Here is a 25,132-nt window from a genome sequence, read left to right on the forward strand (position 1 = left end):
GTGTGCTAATCTGACCAGCCGCAGTCGTACCCGTAAATTGATATTCGGATTAGATTATTGTCATAATAGGGAAAGAAGTGTTTTAAAATGCCTAAATAAAGGTTGGCAATACCTTTAGTTTAGTAAGAATCTTCCTGCATGTTTATGGACCAAGAACGCTGTAGATCACCGTGTGTGTGTCCGCTCTCACTTAAACTATTGGCAGATTTGAGTCCTCATAATCCCCTATATTAGCCAAGTACTATACATTTATACATACTCAGAATTGTTCTTGGTGATATGGTGCTGCTACTGATAAACAACATTTAGAGACATACAGACAACTGAGTTTAAACAAAGTTGACATACATTATATACTAGGTAGAGTGAGCTTAGAGCTATAAGAGAATGAGCAGATATAAAAATGTACAGTGGGTATACAGTTGATATACAGTGGATGTACACATTTACAATATCGGTAAGAATACAGTATATCTAAATGCAGGGAGATGGACAGAGTGCAATGCAGTGTAGTGCAGTTATTTTGTGTGCAGTTCACAGATGGCTTTATGTGGTGTTCAGCATAGAGTGGTGCTGCTGGTAAGGTTGGGTAGGCTCGGTGCTCAAGAGCTCCAGTGCGCCTGCACGGTCCGGTCTATCCGGTAAAACCTCCAGCCCCCCGCACCAGGCTGTCTCTCCGTCTTCTCCCTACAGGTGCTCCCGCCTGTCCAGCGCTGCCAGAGCCTTCCTCCTGTCCTGAGCCGCTAGAGTCTCCCATTTATCCTGAGCCGCTAGAGTCTCTTGTGTGTCCTGAGCCGCTAGAGTCTCCCGTGTGTCCTGAGCCGCTAGAGTCTCCCGTGTGTCCTGAGCCGCTAGAGTCTCCCGTGTGTCCTGAGCCGCTAGAGTCTCCCGTGTGTCCTGAGCCGCTAGAGTCTCCCGTGTGTCCTGAGCCGCTAGAGTCTCCCGTGTGTCCTGAGCCGCTAGAGTCTCCCGTGTGTCCTGAGCCGCTAGAGTCTCCCGTGTGTCCTGAGCCGCTAGAGTCTCCCGTGTGTCCTGAGCCGCTAGAGTCTCCCGTGTGTCCTGAGCCGCTAGAGTCTCCCGTGTGTCCTGAGCCTCTAGAGTCTCCCGTGTGTCCTGAGCCTCTAGAGTCTCCCGTGTGTCCTGAGCCGCTAGAGTCTCCCGTGTGTCCTGAGCCGCTAGAGTCTCCCGTGTGTCCTGAGCCGCTAGAGTCTCCCGTGTGTCCTGAGCCGCTAGAGTCTCCCGTGTGTCCTGAGCCGCTAGAGTCTCCCGTGTGTCCTGAGCCGCTAGAGTCTCCCGTGTGTCCTGAGCCGCTAGAGTCTCCCGTGTGTCCTGAGCCGCTAGAGTCTCCCGTGTGTCCTGAGCCGCTAGAGTCTCCCGTGTGTCCTGAGCCGCTAGAGTCTCCCGTGTGTCCTGAGCCGCTAGAGTCTCCCGTGTGTCCTGAGCCGCTAGAGCCGCCAGCCAGCCAGGAGCTGCCGGAGCCGCCTGTCACGTCGGCGATGCCGGATTCACCCTTCACTCCGGAGCTGCCAGAGTCTCCCGCCTGTCCGGCGCTGCCGGAGTCCCCCGTCCGTTCGAGACCCGTGGCGTGGGTCCCCGGCGTGGGGGGGTGAGTTGGGTTGGGCAGTCAGAAAAACAAACAATGTTGATTTTTGTGTTCAGCCTAGTATAGTTCTCAATCAGAGGCCGGTGTCGGTAGATGTCTCTGATTGAGAATCATGCTTAGGTAGCCTGGGTTTCACTGTTGGTTTGTGGGTGTTTGTTTCTGTGTGAGTGTTTGTCGCCACATAGTACTGTTTCGGTTTTCGTTTTCATCACATCGTTTATTGTATTTCAGTGTTCAGTGTTCAGTTAGTTTTTAATAAATCGTCATGAACACTTACCACGCTGCATCTTGGTCCGATCCTTACTCCTCTTCAGACGAAGAGGAAATATGCCATTACAATAGTATTACTTTTGTGCCTTATTGCAAACAGGAGGCTTCCTTTTCACTCTGTCATTTATGTTATTATTGTGGAGTAACTAACATGTTGTTGACCCATGCTCAGTTATCCCCCCCATCTACCAATAGATGCCCTTCTTTGTGAACCATTGGAAAACCACCCTGATCTTTGTGCTTGAGTCTGTGCTTAAAATTCACTGCTCAACTGAGGGACCTTACAGAGAAATGTACGTGGGGTACAAAGATGTGGTAGTTGTTTAAAAAATCATGTTCAACACTATTATTGCACACAGAGTGAGTCAAAACTGTAACTAAACATTTCTAAGAACATAATTCCACTTTGAAATTTGTAATTGTTACCTATTTCATTACATTGTTTTGTTACATGTAATCTTTTGGTTCAACCATAATGCATAATAAGCATAATCAACAGGGGGGAACATATTGGGTGTGTCCATTTATAAGACTTGTTCATAAAAGAGAGAACTGTTCATAAAGAAGGGCCTGAGATCAAAGTCAATATTCAGATCACTAGGGGTCAATGTTTTTAGATATATCCAGTAAGACTCCCTTTGTAGTGGTAGGATCTCTGTGTTACCACCTCTCCTTGGTAGAGCAACATGCTCAATGCCTGTGTATTTGAGAGGATGGTTAGCTTCAACAAAGTGAACTGCTACTGGATAGTCAATGTTCTTACACCTGATTTGAGCTGCGGTGTTCAGCTATGCTTTGTTTTAATTGTATTTTTGTTTGTCCTACATAGGCTTTCCCACATGTACAGGTGATGAGATAGATTACTCCCTTGGTCTTGCATGAGATGATACCCCTAACATGAATTTTTCGACTGGCTATTAGCTAGCCATCTAACCAAGCATACCAGACGACAGGTTTGATATGATGTAGCTAGTTAGCTTTCATTAAGACCTGGCCAGCTAAAATTTCTGCTAGCTATCAGTAGCTAGCCAGCTTTTTTCAATTCTGATTTGCTAGCTAATGTTAGGTAGCTAGCATTCTAGGACTGACTGTTCTCATAAAAGTTTATTTTGTAGTGCAAAAATTTATGAAGGATCCAGCTATGGTGGTAATCGGTATCATGTCTGACTACTGCAGTACTGCTTGTCTATGTGCAAGCTAACAGGACCGGATGAGCTAGCAAAACATGTTGTCAGCATCCAGCAGTGATCAGCTATTGGTTGCATACTAATCGAGCTAGCACAAGTTTTGAAAATGGGCTGCGCTGGCCTGTGTTTACCCCTGACTGTGCTCGAATTTGAGAATTCCATTCCAGCCAGCTCGAATTTGGCCCTAATTGTAAGTGCCAGTGGAAAGGCGGCTTTATTCAGCTCAACGAAGGCCTTCTGCTGATATATAAACACACACAGAGAAAATGTTCCCTGTTAATCTTTGAACTATTGATTCCAGAGGTGTCTGACCTCTCTGGCATCGCTCATGCTCTTTCTGGAGCTGCTCCACCTCCACATTCAGGCTGAGGGAAAACCAGGGGTGCAACTTTAGTTTTAGAAGTGGGGGGAGGCATTAATCATTAAAGTGTCCAGTTGGATAAACACTCCAAACAGCCTACCCGACCACTCGGAGGCGTCTGCATGGTCCTAAAGCACACTGTTGCCTTGTTTTGTATCACATTCCAATGATAAAACTGGGGGAGACAAATGTAATTCTGACATGCACCCCCCCCCCCCCACCATCCCCAGTGAAGGTTGCGTAATGTTATGTTTGCACTGTTTTCCCCTATCAGTGAACACTGTGTGGGGAAATAATAGAGATGTGACTTAGCAGGATCAACAAGCTGCTTTGTGAGCTCAAGAGTTTGGTTAAGGGGGAGGGGAAGTAGATATTACAAATAGTTGACATATTGTGTCATACTGTGTGCACTAGACATCTGATTTACGGATAAGCGATTCAGTTTCTCTTAGTGTTCTGGATAGATTTTGTATCCTACTCTGTCCTTTATGCTGTACACATGAAACACGACCTAATTAGAATGTAGGGTTAGGGTTAGTTTTTAGGGAAGTTAGGAACCAACAGGCAGTTAGGAAAGCTAAGGCTAGCTTTTTCAAACAGAAATTTACATCCTGTAGTACAAACACAAAAAAGTTCTGGGACACTGTAAAGTCCATGGAGAATAAGAGCACCTCCTCACAGCTGCCCACTGAGGCTAGGAAACACGGTCACTACCGATAAATCCACAATAATTGAGAATTTCAATAAGCATTTTTCTACGGCTGGCCATGCTTTCCACCTGGCTACCCCTACCCCGGTCAACAGCCCAACAGAAACTCGCCCAAACCTCCCCCACTTCTCCTTCACCCAAATCCAGATAGATGATGTTCTGAAAGAGCTGCAAAATCTGGACACCTACAAATCCGCATGACAATCTGGGCCCTCTCTTTCTAAAATTATCTGCCGAAATTGTTGCAACCCCTATTACTAGCCTGTTCTTTCATATTGTCTGAGATTCCCATAGATTGGAAAGCTGCCGCGGTCATTCCCCTCTTCAAAGGGGGAGACACTCTAGACCCAAACTGCTACAGACCTCCTATATCTATTCTACCCTGCCTTTCTAAGGTCTTTGAAAGCCAAGTTAACAAACAGATTACCGACCATTTAGAATCTCACCGTACCTTCTTCGCTATGCAATCTGGTTTCAGAGCTGGTCATGGGTGCACCTCAGCCACGCTCAAGGTCCTAAAGGTTATCATAACCTCATCGAAAAGAGACATTACTGTGCAGCTGTATTCATCGACCTGGCTAAGGCTTTCGACTCTGTCAATCACAACATTCTTATTGGCAGACTCAACAGCCTTGGTTTCTCAAATGATAGCCTCGCTTGGTTCACCAACTACTTCTCCAATAGAGTTCAGTATGTCAAATCGGAGGGCCTGTTGTCCGGACCTCTGGCTGCTGGTGATTCTTTGATCCACCTCTACGCAGACAACACCATTCTATATACCTCTGGCCTTTCGTTGGACACTGTGTTAACTAACCTCCAGGTGAGCTTCAATGCCATACAACTCTCCTTCCGTGGCCTGCAACTGCTCTTAAATGAAAGTAAAACTAAATGCATGCTCTTCAACCGATTTCTGCCTGCACCTGCCCGCCCGTCCAGCATCACTACTCTGGATGGTTCTGACTTAGAATATGTGAACAACTGCAAATACCTAGGTGTTTGGTTAGACTGTAAACTCACCTTCCAGACTCACATTAAACATCTCCAATCCAAAATTAAATCTAGAACCGGCTTCCTATTTCGCAACAAAGCATCCTTCACTCATGCTGCCAAACATACCCTGGTGAAATGTACCATCCTACCGATCCTCAACTTCGTCGATGTCATTTACAAAATATCCTCCAACACTCTACTCAACAAATTGGATGCAGTCTATCACATCCGTTTTGTCACCAAAGCCCCATATACTACCCACCACTGCGACCTGTATGACCTTGTTGGCTGGCCCTCGCTTCATACTCGTTGCCAAACCCACTGGCTCCAGGTCATCTTCAAGTCTCTGATAGGTAAAGCCCCACCTTATCTCAGCTGGTCACCATAGCAGCACCCACCCGTAGCACGTGCTCCAGAAGGTATATCTCACTGGTCACCCCATAAGACAATTGTTCCTTTGGCCGCCTCTCCTTCCAGTTCTCTGCTGCCAATGACTGGAACGAACTGCAAAAATCTCTGAAGCTGGAGACTCTTACCTCCCTCACTAGCTTTAAGCAACAGCTCTCAGAGCAGCTCACAGATCATCTGTAAATGGCCCATCCAATCTACCTCATCCCCATACTGCATTTATTTATCTTGCTCCTTTGCACTCTAGTATCTCAACTTGCACATTCGTCTTCTGCACATCCTACCATTCCAGTGTTTTAATTGCTATATTGTAATTACTTTTCCACCATGGCTTATTTATTGCCTTACCTCTCTTATCCTACCTCATTTGCACATGCTGTATAAATCTTTTTCTACTGTATTATTGATTGTTTGTTTATTCCATGTGTAACTCTGTAGGTGTCAAACTGCTTTGATTTATCTTGGCCAGGTCACAGTTGCAAATGAGAACTTGTTCTCAACTGGCCTACCTGGTTAAATAAAGGTGAAATAAATCAAATAAAATGTAATTTACCACAGGTGAACTCCAATCAAGTTGTAGAAACATCTCAAGAATGATCAATGGAAACAGGGTGCATCTGAGCTCAATTTTGAGTCTCATAGCAAAGTGTCTGAATACGTATGTAAATAAGGTACATCTGTTTTTTTGTATTTTTATACATTTGTTAAAATAAATAAAAACGTTTCGTTTTGTCATTACGGGGTATTGTGTGTAGATTGCTGGGGATTTTTAAAAAATGTATTCAACTTTAGAATAAGGCTGTAATGTGGAAAAGTGAATGGGTTGGAATACTTTCTGAATGCACTGTATGTTTTGAGTGTCAAACTCTATGAAATGTCTCTCTTTTGAGTGGGTGGGGTTGAACACTTTGGCATGACTCTTACCGGTCAGTTTCAAATCAAATTTATTTATATAGCCCTTCGTACATCAGCTGATATCTCAAAGTGCTGTACAGAAACCCAGCCTAAAACCCCAAACAGCAAGCAATGCAGGTGTAGAAGCATGGTGGCTAAGAAAAACTCCCTAGAAAGGCCAAAACATAGGAAGAAACCTAGAGAGGAACCAGGCTATGTGGGGTGGCCAGTCCTCTTCTGGCTGTGCCGGGTGGAGATTATAACAGAACATGGCCAAGATGTTCAAATGTTCATAAATGACCAGCATGGTCAAATAATAGTAAGGCAGAACAGTTGAAACTGGAGCGCAGCATGGCCAGGTGGACTGGGGACAGCAAGGAGTCATCATGTCAGGTAGTCCTGGGGCATGGTCCTAGGGCTCAGGTCAGTTGAAACTGGAGCAGCAGCATGGCCAGGTGGACTGGGGACAGCAAGGAGTCATCATGTCAGGTAGTCCTGGGGCATGGTCCTAGGGCTCAGGTCCTCCGAGAGAGAGAAAGAAAGAATGAGAGAATTAGAGAACGCACACTTAGATTCACACAGGACACCGAATAGGACAGGAGAAGTACTCCAGATATAACAAACTGACCCTAGCCCCCCGACACAAACTACTGCAGCATAAATACTGGAGGCTAAGACAGGAGGGGTCAGGAGACACTGTGGCCCCATCCGAGGACACCCCCGGATAGGGCCAAACAGGAAGGATACAACCCCACCCACTTTGCCAAAGCACAGCCCCCACACCACTAGAGGGATATCTTCAACCACCAACTTACCATCCTGAGACAAGGCTGAGTATAGCCCACAAAGATCTCCGCCACGGCACAACCCAAGGGGGGGGGGGCGCCAACCCAGACAGGATGACCACAACAGTGAATCAACCCACTCAGGTGACGCACCCCTTGCAGGGACGGCATGAGAGAGCCCCAGTAAGCCAGTGACTCAGCCCCTGTAATAGGGTTAGAGGCAGAGAATCCCAGTGGAAAGAGGGGAACCGGCCAGGCAGAGACAGCAAGGGCGGTTCGTTGCTCCAGAGCCTTTCCGTTCACCTTCCCACTCCTGGGCCAGACTACACTCAATCATATGACCCACTGAAGAGCTGAGTCTTCAGTAAAGACTTAAAGGTTGAGACCGAGTTTGCGTCTCTGACATGGGTAGGCAGACCGTTCCATAAAAATGGAGCTCTATAGGAGAAAGCCCTGCCTCCAGCTGTTTGCTTAGAAATTCTAGGGACAATTAGGAGGCCTGCGTCTTGTGACCGTAGCGTACGTGTAGGTATGTACGGCAGGACCAAATCAGAGAGATAGGTAGGAGCAAGCCCATGTAATGCTTTGTAGGTTAGCAGTAAAACCTTGAAATCAGCCCTTGCTTTGACAGGAAGCCAGTGTAGAGAGGCTAGCACTGGAGTAATATGATCAAATATTTTGGTTTTAGTCAGGAGCCATATTTAGCACTAACTGAAGTTTATTTAGTGCTTTATCCGGGTAGCCGGAAAGTAGAGCATTGCAGTAGTCTAACCTAGAAGTGACAAAAGCATGGATTAATTTTTCTGCATCATCTTTGGACAGAAAGTTTCTGATTTTTTGCAATATTACGTAGATGGAAAAAAGCAGTCCTCGAAATGGTCTTGATATGTTATTCAAAAGAGAGATCAGGGTCCAGAGTAACGTCGAGGTCCTTCACAGTTTTATTTGAGACGACTGTACAACCATTAAGATTAATTGTCAGATTCAACAGAAGATCTCTTTGTTTCTTGGGACCTAGAACAAGCATCTCTGTTTTGTCCGAGTTTAATAGTAGAAAGTTTGCAGCCATCCACTTCCTTGTCTGAAACACATGCTTCTAGCGAGGGCAATTTTGGGGCTTCACCATGTTTCATTGAAATGTACAGCTGTGTGTCATCCGCATAGCAGTGAAAGTTAACATTATGTTTTCGAATAACATCCCCAAGAGGTAAAATGTATAGTGAAAACAATAGTGGTTCTAAAACGGAATCTTGAGGAACACCGAAATTTACAGTTGATTTGTCAGAGGACAAACCATTCACAGAGACAAACTGATATATTTCCGACAGATAAGATCTAAACCAGGCCAGAACATGTCCGTGTAGACCAATTTGGATTTCCAATCTCTCCAAAAGAATGTGGTGATCGATGGTATCAAAAGCAGCACTAAGGTCTAGGAGCACGAGGACAGATGCAGAGCCTCGGTCCGATGCCATGAAAATGTAATTTACCACCTTCACAAGTGCCGTCTCAGTGCTATGATGGGGTCTAAAACCAGACTGAAGCATTTCGTATACATTGTGTGTCTTCAGGAAGGCAGTGAGTTGCTGCACAACAGCCTTCTCTAAAATTTTTGAGAGTTTCAGCCTCTCTCTGCTTTAGCTCATCCTCTGTCCTACTCTGTTGCTCCTCCTTCATCTTCCTCAGCATGGAGTCAATGGCACTCAGATCCCAGTTCCGTAAAATGGTAATCACAGCCATCCCAAGAAGCCACCTGGAACATGCCAACAAACACATAAGCCCAAACAAGGCTTGTAAAACACAAATACAGACACCCTCTGTCTCTCTCTCGTTCTCGAACACACACATACACAGAGATATAGAACCTTGATTATTGCATGCCTGCTCTGGAGTGCTGACAACACCTGCGTGGGTCCTCGGGTCTGCCCCCAGCTGAACTGCTCCAAGATGGCCCCCAAAAAGGAGCTCTGTAGATTGGCTGCCATCCAAACACACCCTATTTTAAAAAACACTACCTGACATACTTCTGCAATTACTAAGGCCTTAGGCATGGACACCTAACTCCAATACTCAGAAGTTATTTGCCTGCTGGAGGAAGCTTGTATATAACCTATGCTCCAAAAAGAAAGGGTTTAAGTCAAGTCATGCTTTTTTGCCTATCAATAGTTTGTATATGTCAATGGGAATTGGTGGGGGAACACTCAATCTCATCTAACCAAGAGCTAATATTTCTATTAGCGCTGTATTATCTCACCAGTGTGTTCTCTCCACCAATAGGGTGATCCCACCTTCTGCTTCTGACACTGATGTGTTGCTGATGGCATCTGTGATGTTGATCATGCAAAGTTGGTTTAGCAGCCACTGGCACATTTTGGGTCTCTGTCATAGACCTAGATAAGTACCAAAGCAAAATTATGTTAGAAATGTCCTGTAAATGTACACTGAGTGTACATAACATTAAGAACACTTGCTCTTTCCATGACATGATATGATCCCTTATTGATGTCACTTGTTAAATCCACTTCAATCAGTGTAGATGAAGGGGAGGAGACAGGTTAAAGAAGGATGTTTATGCCTTCAGACAATTGAGACATTGAATGGCACACTTACACAAGAGGGTGAATGTGCAAGAACGGGGTATGGTAGTACAGTAGGTGTCGTATACTCCCTCTAGGTCATCAGGCTGCTGATTATCCCGCACAGCTGTCACCATCGTCTCGCGCACCTGCGCCTCATGACACTCACCTGGACCATCACCTCCTTGATTATCTTCCCTCTATCTGTCACTCCTCTTGGTTCCTCCCTCAGGTGTTATTGATTCTGTTTTCATGTCCTTGCGTTGTTTGTCTTCATTGTTTCTTTTATGTATTAAAACACTCACTCCCTGAACATGCTTCCAGACTCTCAGCGCACTCCGGGTGCACCGGTTTGAGTGTGTCAAGAACTACAACGCTACTGGGCTTTTCATGCTCAACAGTTTCCCTTATTTATCAAGAATGGGCCACCACCCAAAAGTCATCCAGCCAATTTAACACAACTGTGAGAAGCATTGGAGTCAACATGGGCCTGCATCCCTATGGAAGGTTTTCGACACCTTGTTGAGTCCATGCCTCAAAGAATTTAGGCTGTTCTGAGGACAAAGGGGGGTGCAACTTAATATTAGGAAGGTGTTCTTAATGTTTTGTGCACTGTGTATACTATTGTGAATTATATTGATGCCACAATAATAAAGACAAAGAAAAACATTTTTCCAAGTTATGGAGAAGTAAATCATTGTCACTTGCCACATAAACATTTTTCACAACAGCTTTTTCACTTTAGTATGTGGCCCATGTGCATCTATACATTTTTTTGTCAATTACTCATGTCTTCATTACACGTCCCCACAGATCTTACAGATATCAGTCACACCACCTTTGGAATTGCTAACACTTCCTCGGCCTCTCCATCAAACGCTGCTTCCAGAAGTCGTGTTCGTAGAAATTGCTCTTCCTTCTTCCTCTTGTCCTCCTTCTTCCTCTTGTCCTCCTCCTTCCTTTCATGCTCTGCCTATTCCTGTTCTCTTTGTAGTAGTGCCATAAAAGACTGCAGGCCAATCAAAACACACTTATCAGGGCACACACACTTCTAATTTTCAGAAACAATTGCCTCACATTGATTGTACGCTGCAACACACTCATAGGCACACTCACGGATGCTATTTAAAAGAAGAACAAAGGAGGAGTCAATGTGTAATGCCAAGAGTTCTATGACTCAGAATTTAACATTTTAAAATGTTAATATGCTTTATAAATCCAAACCTAACACCATTATCATAGCTAATTAGCTAAACGCCTCTTTCTCAATGTTAGAAGGTAGGTTGGTAGCCTAGTGGTTAAAGAGTTAGGCCAGTAACCGAATGGTTGCCAGCTAAGTGAGAAGTCTGTTGATGTGGCACTTAACCCTAATTGCTCCTGTTAGTTTCTCTGGCTAAGAGTGTCTGCTAAAATGTAAATGGTCCATAAGGTCTTTGTGGTTCTGTTTTTCCTTCCGTCTCCCACCCCGCTCTCACCTGGTCAGCAGGCCTTGAGTGGCCCACTGGATGGTCACTGCAGCTAGCTCCTCTGGAGTCGGCTCTATAACCACAATAAGCATGCATACAGTTAGGAAAAACAAGGCCCTATTATTATTCAAATGTATAAATATGAAATAGTGTGTACGGTGTAGTTTAGCCTCAGTGCAGACTTATTGTATTTTCTTTGTATGTCAAGGTGTATTTCTTCATTGCCTTTGTAACCAGGTACATTATTGAGAACACATTGTCTTTTACAATAACAAGAGCAAAACCGCAAAGCAATAGACTAACACAACAACACCCGTGCAGACAATAGAGCATGACCACAGTATACATAAGATTGTACAGTCGACTTTACCGCCTAATCCTATCTGTACAGCCCAAATATTTATTTTACCTGGAGTATTCGGTTCCTTTGTGCTGTTCAATATGGTGACCTTGACCTTTCTGTTATCATAATATTTCACATAGGCCTATGTGTTTATATATGGTTTGTAAATGTTTAGAAATTGATTTGTTACATTTTTATTTTTTGAAAGTATTAATTGGTATTGAATTGAAATTTAGAATACATACAAGGTATGTGTTTCATATAACTTCATGAATATCATCAGAGGGCTCCAGAAATAATTGTTAATTTGCTGACTAAAGTAGTATGGCAACAGTTGTCAAAACAATGAATCCTGCTCTATGGTATGTCGCGAGTCGACAATCTATCTACTGCTCCCCTGTGTGCCTTGGGTGGTGCCTGCAGGAAACAATGAGGGATTGTTTTCAAGCTTCCACTTGAGTGAGTTGCATCACTTCCTTTGACCCCATCAGACTCCCTTAGGTTTACAAAGAGACAATTGTGTAATTTAGGCCCAAGTAATGTGTCCACTGTCTTTCTCATAAATCATGTTTAATAAATAGAGAGTGCATTCTGTTCTGCCACAGGCGGGACACAAGACACAAACCTTCTGCATAACAACACATAATGCAACCGTGATAGACTATATTCTATTGCTCTTTTGGCTATCACGCCTGGAGCGACAGTAGCTTTTAAGATCTTAGGGAAGGTATGATGTCACCAATGTACCTCAGCCAACCTGCGAGTCTCACTTCAACTACACAAGCATTATGCACACAGATCTCAATTTAGGATTAAGGCCTAAGTGTACGAGGACATTCAAATCAGATCTTCTTTACATTGTTGCAATGGAAGTAAGACAAAGGTAAATTGCCCAATTGACTCATTTCCGATTGTAAGATTATTGTATCTTTTTTTTACCTTTATTTAACTAGGCAAGTCAGTTAAGATCAAATTCTTATTTTCAATGACGGCCTAGGAACAGTGGGTTAACTGCCTGTTCAGGGGCAGAACGACAGATTTGTACCTTGTCAGCTTGGGGATTTGAACATGAAACCTTTCGGTTAGAATGAGTAATACAAAGCAGTACTTTTCCTTGGTGGTTGCACAGTCTTGGCACTGGCAGAGAGGGTGTTTTCTTATGCCTTGGCAGCAGCATTTCTTGTGGACTGGCTACCCTGGGTCGGCCGGTGTTCTGTCTGCGCTGTGGGGATACACCTTCCAGAGCACAAACAAAGAGTGGAAATTATACTACACATCAAAAGAAAGATCAGCACAACACATCACTATGTACAGAAGGCTAGGCTATCACATATAATGGAATGGTAACTTAAACCAAAAAACAGGCCTGTTTGTGTTCAAAATGGGCTGGGATATTGGTAACTAAATGATGTAGTCTGTAATTGTTTTGCATCTTCACTTCAGAGCACAAGCTTTTGCTAAGGCCTAAATTGTCACATTCAGAAACAGATCGACATCGGCTGACTGCTTTAATCCTCCAATGCCATGCATGTCTTGCATACCTGCCTTTTATGATTGGACTGCTCCCTTTGACGGTGCCAGTTTTCCCTGGACGTTAAGTACCGCGTGAACTGGTATCTTGTCAAAATAATAGCTAGAGGAACCAATCTAGGAGCCCATAACTGTAGTACAATTATCCAGGGGCGGACTGGCCATCTGGCATTTTGGGCAAATGCCAGATGGGCTGGTCCATTTTTAGCCAAGGGGGCCAGAATGGTCCGGTGTGTTAAAAATGCCAGGGCATATTTCTGGTCCCAGTCTGCCCCTGCAATTAGCCAATAAGAGATGGTGGTTTCAAACCTCTCCAACTAGTTGTTGGTGTTAGATTCACTTCCTGAAAGCTTGCTGGTGACCATGGTAACACCTGTGCGGATGGATGCGGTAAAGAGGTCAATGGAGCGCAGACTGGGGGGGATAGAAGCACGTCGGATTGACACACATTCAACAAATCTGATCTAACAAAAAGCGATATTCGCCAAATCTCATGATTGATTTATGTAATGGCCCACAATGTGGTTACTAAAGTCCAATTTGGATGTATTAGACTGTATTCGCTGCAGAACATTTAGAAGTAGTACATTTTCAGGTTTAGAAGAAGTGACTGCTAAACTCCCATTCGTAAAAGCTGACAGCATAGCTAGCATTGAGAAACTGGTGATGGTAATCAAATATGTTTTTTAAAGGGATAATCCATCACAAACCACACATTTTCTATGATTAACAGTGTTGAACAGTTTAATAACACTAATATGTGAACACATTTTTTAATTTGTCAATATAACAAAGTTGGTGCCAACATCATTGCGGAAATATGTTGCAGCTCAGTCAAATACAAAACCCATAATGCAATGCTCTCTCTTTGCTGGCTAGCTAGCTAGCTAGGTATGGCAAACATACAGTTGAAGTCCAAAGTTTACATATGTAACCGGTGTGAAATGGCTAGCTAGTTAGCGGGGTGCTCGCTAATAGCGTTTCAATCAGTGACGTCACTCGCTCTGAGACCTTGAAGTAGTTGTTCCCCTTGCTCTGCCTTTAAACAGCTTGGAAAATTCCAGAAAATGATGTCATGACTTTAGAAGCTTCTGATAGGCTAATTGACAACATTTGAGTCAATTGGAGGTGTACCTATGGATGTATTTCAAGGCCTACCTTCAAACTCAGTGCCTCTTTGCTTGACATCATGGGAAAATCAAAAGAAATCAGTCAAGAACTCAGAAAAAAATGTGTAGACCTCCACAAGTCTGGTTCATCCTTGGGAGCAATTTCCAAACGCCTGAAGGTACCACGTTCATCTGTACAAACAATAGTACACAAGTATAAACGCCATGGGACCACGCAGCCGTCATACCGCTCAGGAAGGAGACGCGTTCTGTCTCTTGGAGATGAACGTACTTTGGTGCGAAAAGTGCAAATCAATCCCAGAACAACAGGAAACGACCTTGTGAAGATGCTGGAGGAAACAGGTACAAAAGTATCTATATGCACAGTAAAACGAGTCCTATATCGACATAACCTGAAAGGCCACTCAGCAAGGAAGAAGCCACTGATCCAATACCTCCATACAAAAGCCAGACTACAGTTTGCAACTGCACATGGGGACAATTATGTTTGTAGGAAAAAGGGGGAGACTTGCAAGCCGAAGAATAACATCCCAACCATGAAGCACGGGGTGGCAGCATCATGGTGTGGGGTGCTTTGCTGCAGGAGGGCCTGGTGCACTTCACAAAATCGATGGCCTCATGAGGAACGAAAATGATGTGGATATATTGAAGCAACATCTCAAGACATCAGTCAGGAAGTTAAAGCTTGGTCGCAAATGAGTCTTCCAAATGGACAATGACCCCAAGCATACTTCCAAAGTTGTGGCAGAATGGCTTAAGGACAACAAAGTCAAGGTATTGAAGTAGCCATCGCAAAGCCCTGACCTCAAACCTATAGAAAATTTGTGGGCAGAACTGAAAAAGCGTGTGCGAGCAAGGAGGCCTACAAACCTGACTCAATTACACCAGCTCTGTCAGGAGAAATGGGCCAAAATTCACCCAACTTATTGTGGGAAGCTTGTGGAAGGCTACCTGAAATGTTTGACCCAAGTTAAACAGTTTAAAGGCAATGCTACCAAATACTAATTGAGTGTATGTAAACGTCTGACCCACACCGACTTCAACTATATAATAGACAGTAGTGTGTGTGTGTGTGTGTGTGTGTGTGTGTGTGTGTGTGTGTGTGTGTGTGTGTGTGTGTGTGTGTGTGTGTGTGTGTGTGTGTGTGTGTGTGTGTGTGTGTGTGTGTGTGTGTGTGTGTGTGTGTGTGTGTGTGTGTGTGTGTGTGTGTGTGTGTGTGTGTGTGTGTGGGTGTGTGTGTGTGTGTGTGGGTGTGTGTGTGTGTGTGTGTCTGTAAAGAGTCAAAAAAAGTAAACGGGTCAATGCAGATAGTTTGGTAGCTATTTGGTTCACTATTTAGCAGTCTTATGGGTTGGGCGTAGAAGCTGTTCAAACAAACAAGAGATTTAAATGCATTTGTATATGATTTGTTTACATCAAACCATCACTTTACTTTTTTAGGAATTTAGAATCGTTAGCACTTTTTTTATGTTTCTATGACAATCAATGCAATTATTATTGTGAACAAGAGATTTAAATGCATTTCTATATGATATCATTACTTTATCTCAACATCACTTGACTTGTTATGCAATTCAAAGATTGTAAAAGTTGGCCAGACCTTTTTAGATTAATTATCACTTGTTTTGATGTTTCTACGGCAATCAATGCAAAAGTCATTGTGAACAAGAGATGTAATGGAGAATTTATGTTGTGTCTAATAGAAAACCTTTTTTTACCTCGGTGATATACTGATCCCATACATCCAGTGGAAACGTCCATAAAAGACGTGAAGATTTTTCCCCTGCACAAAAACAGCTGTCTGTCTCAAGCTCAATAGGCTAGTTGATACAATGTTACAAGTTCGCTCGTGACAGCTTCGTGCTGGACACAGTTTATTAATTTGATACAATGTTGCACTTTACTAGAGATACCTCAAGTCAAGACAAATAGAAAGTGAGGCTGACAGGCCGAGTAGAGACCTGAATTCAACTGAAAGAATCTGTTTTTTTCATCAGGATATTTTCTTCTGTTATTATTTGTTGGCCTTATGCCTAAATATTTTATTTAGTTGATGATGGAAGTTATAGGCCTACTGCTGCGTTGGTTTCATGCGCTCATTTATTTAGTGGCAAATGGATCAAGGTTTATCAGTGTGTATGGTGCTCGCTCCTGCGTTACTTGATTTTTTTTAAATCATGTTAATTCAGATTTGTATGATTAACCAGAAAAACGAAAACATTATTATTGAAAATAAACTTCCACAAAAATGCGCATATGCAAATCAGAGCTGGCACGCAGATTGGTGGAAATGGTAGGATAAATTGTTAGCTTCCCCAAACTTGAAACTCACTCACTTTACCATAACACCCATTAAACAAGTTCGCATGAAAAAGCGTGCCTCTTTTAAACAAATTCGCATGAAAAAAACGTGTCCCCCTATGGAAATCAAATGCCCATCCATCTGTCCTGGCGCCGGCCATGATTATCGTTAACAGTTGACAAAGACTACCAAGACAATGACAAATATTTATACAGTCCTATCACCAGATGAATGTTCTGCAGGGAACGACACTAGACAGTTCAATGTACACCACATTCCTATTATATCCGAGTGTGGAAGTGTGAGGGCTGATATGACCGTGCTACAAACTAACTGTAAAAAAAATTAGAACATTTGCAGTTGCAATCTGTAAAGTTGAGGCGGGGCAGAAATCGTCAGCAATATGTGAGACGGGCGTTTTTCTCATTTCTGAAACTCTTCCATTCTCCCTAACATGCCTCAAGCAAGCATGAAAATGAACAGGTTCTGCCGGAGTTGGTGATAAAGTCAAACAGCACGCTCTTTTTGACGAGTCCAGCACGGACTAGGAATGCGATTCAGTCTCATTGGAGAATAAGTTTCGAAAGAAGGACTAAATAGTTGCAAACAGCCTAAACTGAAACCATGGACGTATTCAATTCATGAAGAATGTCAGTTGAGCCATAAAGTGAGTTCTCAAATTGTTTCACTAAACATATGGGAAGATAATGTGTAACATTTCTCTCTTGGTTGATATTTATTGATTTGTTCGTGGGATTTGTTTTGAGGATGTATACCTACTTTATTCAAACACCAAAATAGCAAGGCTATTTTGTTGAGCTGAGAAACATAATTGTCCCCGAAGTTATAGATATTTCCTAGAAAACTATTATGTTAAGTGTATGTTTGTTATTAGTCTCATTATCCTTATCATTTTTACATTATGTTGGGCTTTTGAGTACTGTATTCCACAGAGTTTCTAAACCCAGAGGCGCAACAACGCTAAACTTCCGGGGACGCTTGCGAAACAGACCAAAACAGAACAGGGCGGGTTTGAGAAGTCAATCAGAGAAGTGAAAAAAAGATTCCTTAGTTGTTAATTTTCTCGTAATATAAAGGCACAGCCTAGATTCTTAAGTAGTTGAACATGTTATTACTCAAAAGTTAAAGTTACCTATATGGAAGGAGTGCCTTTGACTGCCTGCACATGCGCAGTTCGGCGCGAGACGACTTTTAGATCCGAAGACGTGTTTCTACGCATGAGCTTTGCTAGCCAATGTCGCCATGACATCGCCTACAAGCGTGATCAGGGATTTCTATTGGATAAGCAGTTTTCGCCTATCTTCACACTGTACGGTCTTTGGTATTTCGGCATTTTCATGTCAGCCTGCTTAAATATGAACTTGCAAATGGAGTAAGAATTGACTGTTGTGCCAGAGGGAGGAGCCACTCCATAAAGCCTTTTTACCCTGTGGCATATATCCCCCTTTCCACTTTGTTTTAGTGTTGGGTTACACAGGGACATACACAAGAGAATATGAATATGTAAATGGTGACATATTTTGTTTAAGGCTGATTTTGCAAATACGGGTGCTTTTGGATGTTAAATATTTTAGAAAATAAAACGTCTTGAAACTGCTTTTTATGTATCTTCACTCTGTCTGGAAACAAGATCTAATAGTGGCCGAGACCATACTATTACAGAATTTTATCAGTTTCCCCAAATACCCGAGGTCATTACCACCACGTTATAAAATGTGCTATCTTAGTTGAAAAGGAAATCAAAGAAATTGTGCTTAATGTATTTAAAAAAACATTTGTCATTATTTTTTTAAATCATGTTTTTTTTTTACTATTTGGAAGTTTTCTTAGTTATATGTATTCATCATTGTCACGTCTAAATGTCCATATAAGCATTGATGAAACTCAGAAACATGTATTTACCACATCAAACTCGTATTATCTTAAGAACAAGCATAAGGTTCACCTATTGGAAAAATCATCAATATCAATTGTAATTTAATACACCGTTTCCTCAAAAATATGTTCCGTGATGGTAATGACTTAGCATTGTGGTAATGACAAATTACATTTCATATAAAACAACTGATGAAAAATAAATGTAAACATTTGAATGTCACAGTTGTGCATGTTTAATTTTATTGTATGTTTCCCAAGTTTGTTCTTCTAATTGCATGTGAAGTCTTCCAGTAGAGTTTGAAGGGTACCTACCGTACACCTTCTCATTTACAGTCAAATGGACATTAAACTTCTCTTTTGTTCCATCTTTAGTTTTTTCCTCTCACTATTCTGCCTTGCATTCTACTCAAACCACCATGTTTGTCGGCCACCGTCAAAAGCGGAAGTCTGCAGCTCTTTCTCTTTGCAAAGAGGGCACTCTCGATACATGCACTATTTGGTCATCTTCTCGCAACACAAAGACCCAACCAATTCTTAAATATTGCTGCTTTTAACCACTCTGATATAACAACTTGTCTGCCATGAACTGAAGGTTGGCATGTGTCCCTGTCTTTCACTGATGGACTGACAATCCAAAAGGGACATCTGTTGGTGAACTCAGTATATGACAGCTTGACCTCTGATAATTCAAACTTTTGATGGAGTTTTGCCAGTGTGTCGTTCATTTATCACTTCTTTATTTTATTCTTGTGTCTTGTCAATCTTGCCCTTTTTCCTGTTGATGCTCGATTGTTATCATGACATTCAAAGAGCATTTTTATTTAACCTTCTATTGCTGGGCTAATTGCATTCAAATGTTTCTTTCTTGAGTACTGCAGACAGTCTGGCTGTTTGTTGTTTCCACACATTGTCTTCGCAGAGAATCCAAATTCTCTGTGGACCATTTTCACCATGGAATACTTTTTATTAATTTCCCAGCCAAAACCTTGGATATCACTTGTTGGTCTTTTGCACTCTGTTGCTTCTGATATTTATCTCGCGGCTCTGATGTGATGGTGTTATGTTATTCTTCTCAGATTCTGTGGCTTTGACCGCATTTGGTGTTTCGTTTTTGTTCTGAGAGAATCCTAAATACGGATCTTCTCTGACAATCTATCATATATTTATTGTAATACTTTCTCATTTTTCTTTCCCGTGGCCTCCAACTTCACATTTGCCATACATAGATCTCTGTAGACTTTGGATCTGTTTTTTTTTCTCACCTTCCTACGGCCTCTCTGTCTTGGGGTTTCTGAGTTTTAATAGGAGTCGGAATCCGGTGCCATTTGAGGGGCAGGTAGGTCATCATTCTGTAGCTGTAAGACTTCAGGTGAGTGATGTGGTGTGTTCCTTGACATGTATGACTCCATAACCACTCATTTCTGGATAGTTGATCTTCTGTTTCTTTGGTTTATTTTCCATTGCCCCCCCGCCCCCCTTTTTCTCACTGGGAAAGTTGTGAGATGGGTTTCAGTTAACCACTTTCTTTTCTCTTGAGGTATCTTTTTGTTTCTTAAGATACTCTTGGTATCTTATAGGATCTTGTTTGATTTTGTTAATACATGTCATTGTCCTCTCCTTGGTTGATTTAAGGGGGTTTCTTATATAATAATAATAATAATAATTAAAGTCAGTAATAACCATAGAAAATCACATAAATAGACATCAAAATCACACAATCATCCTAACATAATACAAAATATAATGGTCTTATTTAGCAAATAAGTGTTCAATTTCAACTTAACCATGATCATATATGTGATAAAAATATATGTGGTAAAAATGTATGAACTAATACATTTTGTCATTACCACCACATTCTGTCCTTTGCATCACAGTTCATTATGTGGTGGTAATAACGTGTGGTGGGAATGACATTTTTATAGTATTTGTTCATAAATAGCAGGGATTCTGGTTTGCTAAATCCAGTTGAACAGCTAGCATACGATGTATCCTAAATACACATAATTAAAATATATTTTTTAAATCTAACAATTTGATGACATTATAGCCTATTTGGTAATGACGTACAATATTATTTACTTAAGTCATATTTACCTTTATTTTTCTATAATTTCCCGGCATCAAAATTTGAATCTCCCTCCATGACGTCATCAATGCGCTCCACTGTCACTGTTCATATCCATGGTAACCAAGTAAACAAACTTTTAAAAAACGTTATTATTATGTAATTTGCTTGTCGTGGTGGCAATAACAACACGTAGAGACGACTGTATTTTGTGTAAAAAAAAGTAACAAATGGCTTATGCACGTCTAACATGTATATTGTGTCCATTTATTTGCCTCTTTTTAAAAACAGGTGCATTATTTTCTCATTATCAAGACTTTTGTAAGTGTAATACATAGTCGAATGTCAAACGTCTGGGTGTGAGACAGGACAAAAACTGCAAAACAGTGAAATCCAGACATGAAAGGCTTTAGAAAATAAAACAAACAAAAAAACATTGAAAGTTGGGGGAAAAAAAGTTTAAGATTGTTTTAGTCTCTACTTAATGGATGTGATTTTTTTGTGGTTGTTGAAATTAACATTTTATTTTACAAATCTAACCCTGAGACACAAAAAGGCCCGCATTTGCAAAATCACCCATAAATAAGCAGAATTGATCATAGCCTACACATCTGCAACCGTATAACTTTGTTTCCATCCCTCCTCCCTACCAAGTTCTCATATTGTGTGTACCCTTTCAGGTTATCTCTCAGGAATCAGCATGGCGCACCGTTCTCAGTGTTCCTCAGCAGGGGATAACCCCCTGGACCCCAAATACCTGCCTTCCCACTTCCGCGAGGAGTACCGGCTGGCCATTGACGCACTTGTGGAGGATGACTTGGAGGGCTATTATGAATTCCTTCAGAGTGCGGATGTGGTGGACTTCCTCTCCAGACAGGAAATTGAGCACATTAGGTGCACAGTGCAAATTCCGTACCAGAGCACTCAGCCAGAGCTCCCGTATGTAGAGTCTGAGGGAGATGGCTCTTCAGACACATACTGGCCTGTGCACTCTGACTTGGATGCACCTGGTCTTGACCTTGGCTGGCCCCAACAGCATCACTTCATAGGCCCCACCGAGGTCACCACGCTGGTTAACCCCTCTGAGCCAGATATGCCCAGTATCAAGGCGCAGGCTCGTCGACTTATCAAGAATGCTCAACAAGTATGTCGATCAGCTCCATATTATACTAATACTGATTCTGTTGGGAAATATGTTGTGTAACAGAAAGGATATGTAATAGTACAATAGTAAATGTAGAATCAGGGGCATAGTCTGTTTTTGAACATGGAGGGGCCCAATTTAGGCGGGGTGTGGGGGTTTCTCCCCTAGATCTTTTTAGTAAATATAAAATTATTTTCCTGCATTGTAAAGGCCCAAAGCAGCTGTTGATCTCAATATCAAATAATTTCTGGTTAACTATTAAGTACCTTACTGTAATAGTTTTCCATTAAAGTGGTCAAAAATCAAATGTTTTTTTGTTGCAAAAAACTATTTCTCAAGCAAGAATGTCACTAGGACTGTGTGGGCAAGTGGTCTGAGTGGGGGGGGGGGCACCTGGACAGGACACTAGTCTGTTGCAGGGCCTTACCCCTAATTCAACTCCTTGATGCTGAGTGTCAAGCAGAGCGGCATCAGGTTCAATTCTCAACTGGGCATCAAACACCCAACCTTTCAATCTCAGGGTGGACTTTTTAACCACAAGGCCAAGGCAGTTATTTCAAAAATATTAGACATTTTTAGTCATTCAATAAGAGATGCACCAATGTGGATATTGCGGGCCGATATCGATATACTAATTTATTTAACATTTTATGGCCATTCTAGCACAGATAGAAACTGTAACAAAGTTATGTTCATAAGTCTAATAAGAAAATGTGAAATTATTTGATTACATGTTTTACTTGCATCACAAAGTGACTGAAATGCATTCAAAAGGTTTTGCAAAGTTCACGAAAACATCAGGTAGGAATTGTGTGTCTAGAAAATAAGATCTGCATTGCTTCAATTGTGGTTATGTCCCTGTCCCTTCTAATGAGACCTGCAAGGCTTATGAGCATCGTAGAAGGAAACAGAATACATGTGTTCCTGTGAGTTGTAACTTTCAGTGATGGGGTCATAATAGCTTATAGCTCTAAAAGTTAGAGCTAAAAAGTATTTTCCCCCTTTCTGATTACATTTTTTTGCATATTTTTCTGCTGAATGTTATCAGATCTTCAACCAAAACCTAATAGTAGATAAACAGAACCAAATAACAAAAAAATATATACTTATTTCATTTATTTAATTAACAAAGTTATGCAACACCCAATTCCCCTGTGTGAAAAATGTATTGCCCCCTTACACTCAATAACTGTTTGTCCCACCTTTAGCTGCAATGACTTTAGCTGCAATGACTGAAACAGTAGATAGTATAGAATACAGTATATACATATGAGATGAGTAGTGCAAGATATCTAAACATTATTCAAGTGACATTATTAAAGTGACTAGTGTTCCATTAATTAAAGTGGCTAATGATTTCAAGTCTGTGTATGTAGGCAGCAGCCCCTCTGTGCTAGTGATGGCTATTTAACAATCTGATGACCTTGAGATAGAAGCTGTTTTTCAGTCTTTCGGTCCCAGCTTTGATGCACTTGTACTAACCTCACCTTCTGGAGGCAGTGGCTCGAGTGGTTGTTGTCCTTGATTATCTTTTTGACCTTCCTGTGACAGCTGGTGCTGTAGGTGTTCTGGAGGGCAGGTAGTATGCCCCCGGTGATGTGTTGTGCAGACCGCACCACCCTCTGGAGAGCCTTGCGGTTGTGGGCGGTGCAGTTGTCGTACCAGGCGGTGATGCAGCCCGACAGAATGCTCTCGATTGTGCATCTGTAAAAGTTTGTGAGGGTTTTAGGTAACAAGCCAAATTTCTTCAGCCTCCTGAGGTTGAAGAGGCGCTGTTGTGCTTCCTTCACCAAACTGTCTGTGTGGGTCGACCATTTCAGTTTGTCAGTGATATGAATGCCAAGGAACTTAAAACTTTCGACCTTGTCCACTGCTGTCCCGTCGATGTGGATAGGGGGGTGCTCCTTCTGCTGTTTCCAGAAGTCCACAATCATGTCCTTTGTTTTGTTGATGTTGAGTGTGAGGTTATTTTTCTGACACCACACTCACAGAGCCCTTACCTGTAGGCTGTCTCGTCGTTGTTGGTAATCAAGCCTACTACTGTTGTGTCGTCTGCAAACTTGATGATTGAGTTGGAGGCATGCATGGGTGAACAGGGAGTATAGGAGTGGGCTGAGCACGCACCCTTGTGGGGCCCCAGTGTTGAGGATCAGTGAAGTGTAGATGTTGTTTCCTACCTTCACCAACTGGGGGCGGCCTGTCAGGAAGTCTAGAACCTATTTGCACAGGGCGGGGTTCAGAGCCAGGGCCTAGAACTTAATGATGTGCATGGAGGGTACTATGATGTTGAATGCTGAGCTATAATCAATGAACAGCATTCTTACAAGGGTATTCCTCTTGTCCAGATGGGATAGGGCAGTATGCAGTGTGATGGTGATTGTCTGTGGACCTATTGGAGCGGTAAGCAAATTGAAGTGGGTCTAGGGTGCCAGGTAAGGTGGAGGTGATATGATCCTTGAATAGTCTCTCAAAGCACTTCATGATGACAGAAGTGAGTGCTACGGGGTGATAGTCATTTAGTGCAGTTACCTTTGCATTCTTGAGTACAGGAACAATGGTCGCCATCTTGAACCATGTGGGGACAGCAAACTGCTTCAGTGGTACTTATAAGCTATCTTATAAGTTATCTTATAAGCTTCCGGGTTAGAGTCCCGCTCCTTGAAAGCGACAGCACTACCCTTTAGCTCAGTGCGGATGTTGCCTGTAATCCATGGCTTCTGGTTGGAGTATGTATGTATGGTCATTGTGGTGATGACGTCATCGATGCACTTATTGATGATACCAGTGACTGATGTGGTGTATTCCGCAATGCCATCGGAAGAATCCCAGAACATATTCCAGTCTGTGATAGCAAAACAGTCCTGTAGCGAAGCATCTGCTTCATCTGACCACTTTCTTATTGACTGAGTCACTAGTGCTTTCTGCTTTAGTTTTTGTTTGTAAGCAGGAATCAGAATGACAGAATTATGGTCAGATTTGACAGATGGAGGGCGAGGGAAAGCTTTGTATGCATCTCTGTGTGTGGAGTAAAGGTGGTCTAGAGTTTCTTTCCCCTCTGTTGCACATTTAACATGCTGGTAGAAATTAGGTAAAAATGATTTTAGTTTTTCTGCATTAAAGTCCCTCATTGAGTGCGGTCTTAGTGCCAGCATCGGTTTGTTGTGGTATGTAGACAGCTACAAAATATATTGTTAAATAGTGTGGTCTACAGCTTTTCATGAGTGTCACGAGAATTATGTTCTCAATGTTTATAACCCAATTCAATTAAACTACCTGGTCTGCAACCCAGAATTTGTAAGATACTGGTTGAATGAAACAGACAGAGCCCCAGCTAAATAGTCAAAATGTTTATTCACTAGAGCGCTGGTTTGTTGTACAAAACCATTAATTTTATACTAGCTCCTTACGCACATACTTCTGCACACAAACAGTAGATATCATACGCACATACATACACACGAACAGTA

General features: G+C 42.3%; 1 protein-coding gene and 1 long non-coding RNA gene across 3 annotated transcripts in view; one reads left to right on the forward strand and one right to left on the reverse strand.

The window, feature by feature from the left end:
* Positions 1–10,570: 10,570 nt before the first annotated feature.
* LOC124037414 lies at positions 10,571–12,793 on the reverse strand. The gene is made up of 3 exons (XR_006839177.1): positions 12,701–12,793; positions 11,259–11,322; positions 10,571–10,792 (listed from the first exon to the last, which is right to left on the reverse strand). It is a non-coding gene; the product is annotated as an uncharacterized LOC124037414 (long non-coding RNA).
* Positions 12,794–16,852: 4,059 nt separating this feature from the next.
* Positions 16,853–25,132, forward strand: part of LOC124038099 (protein FAM83H-like) — a 31,676-nt gene continuing 23,396 nt past the window's right edge. For both annotated transcript variants that reach the window (XM_046353562.1, XM_046353561.1), the window contains exons 1-2: positions 16,853–17,221; positions 21,202–21,665. In XM_046353562.1, coding sequence (XP_046209518.1) covers positions 21,222–21,665 — 444 coding nt within the window. In that variant the 5' untranslated portion in view covers positions 16,853–17,221; positions 21,202–21,221. The remainder of the gene's footprint in view (positions 17,222–21,201; positions 21,666–25,132) is intronic.

The sequence above is a fragment of the Oncorhynchus gorbuscha genome, linkage group LG06 (assembly GCF_021184085.1).
Source record: "Oncorhynchus gorbuscha isolate QuinsamMale2020 ecotype Even-year linkage group LG06, OgorEven_v1.0, whole genome shotgun sequence".
Classification (NCBI taxonomy): Eukaryota; Metazoa; Chordata; class Actinopteri; order Salmoniformes; family Salmonidae; genus Oncorhynchus; species Oncorhynchus gorbuscha.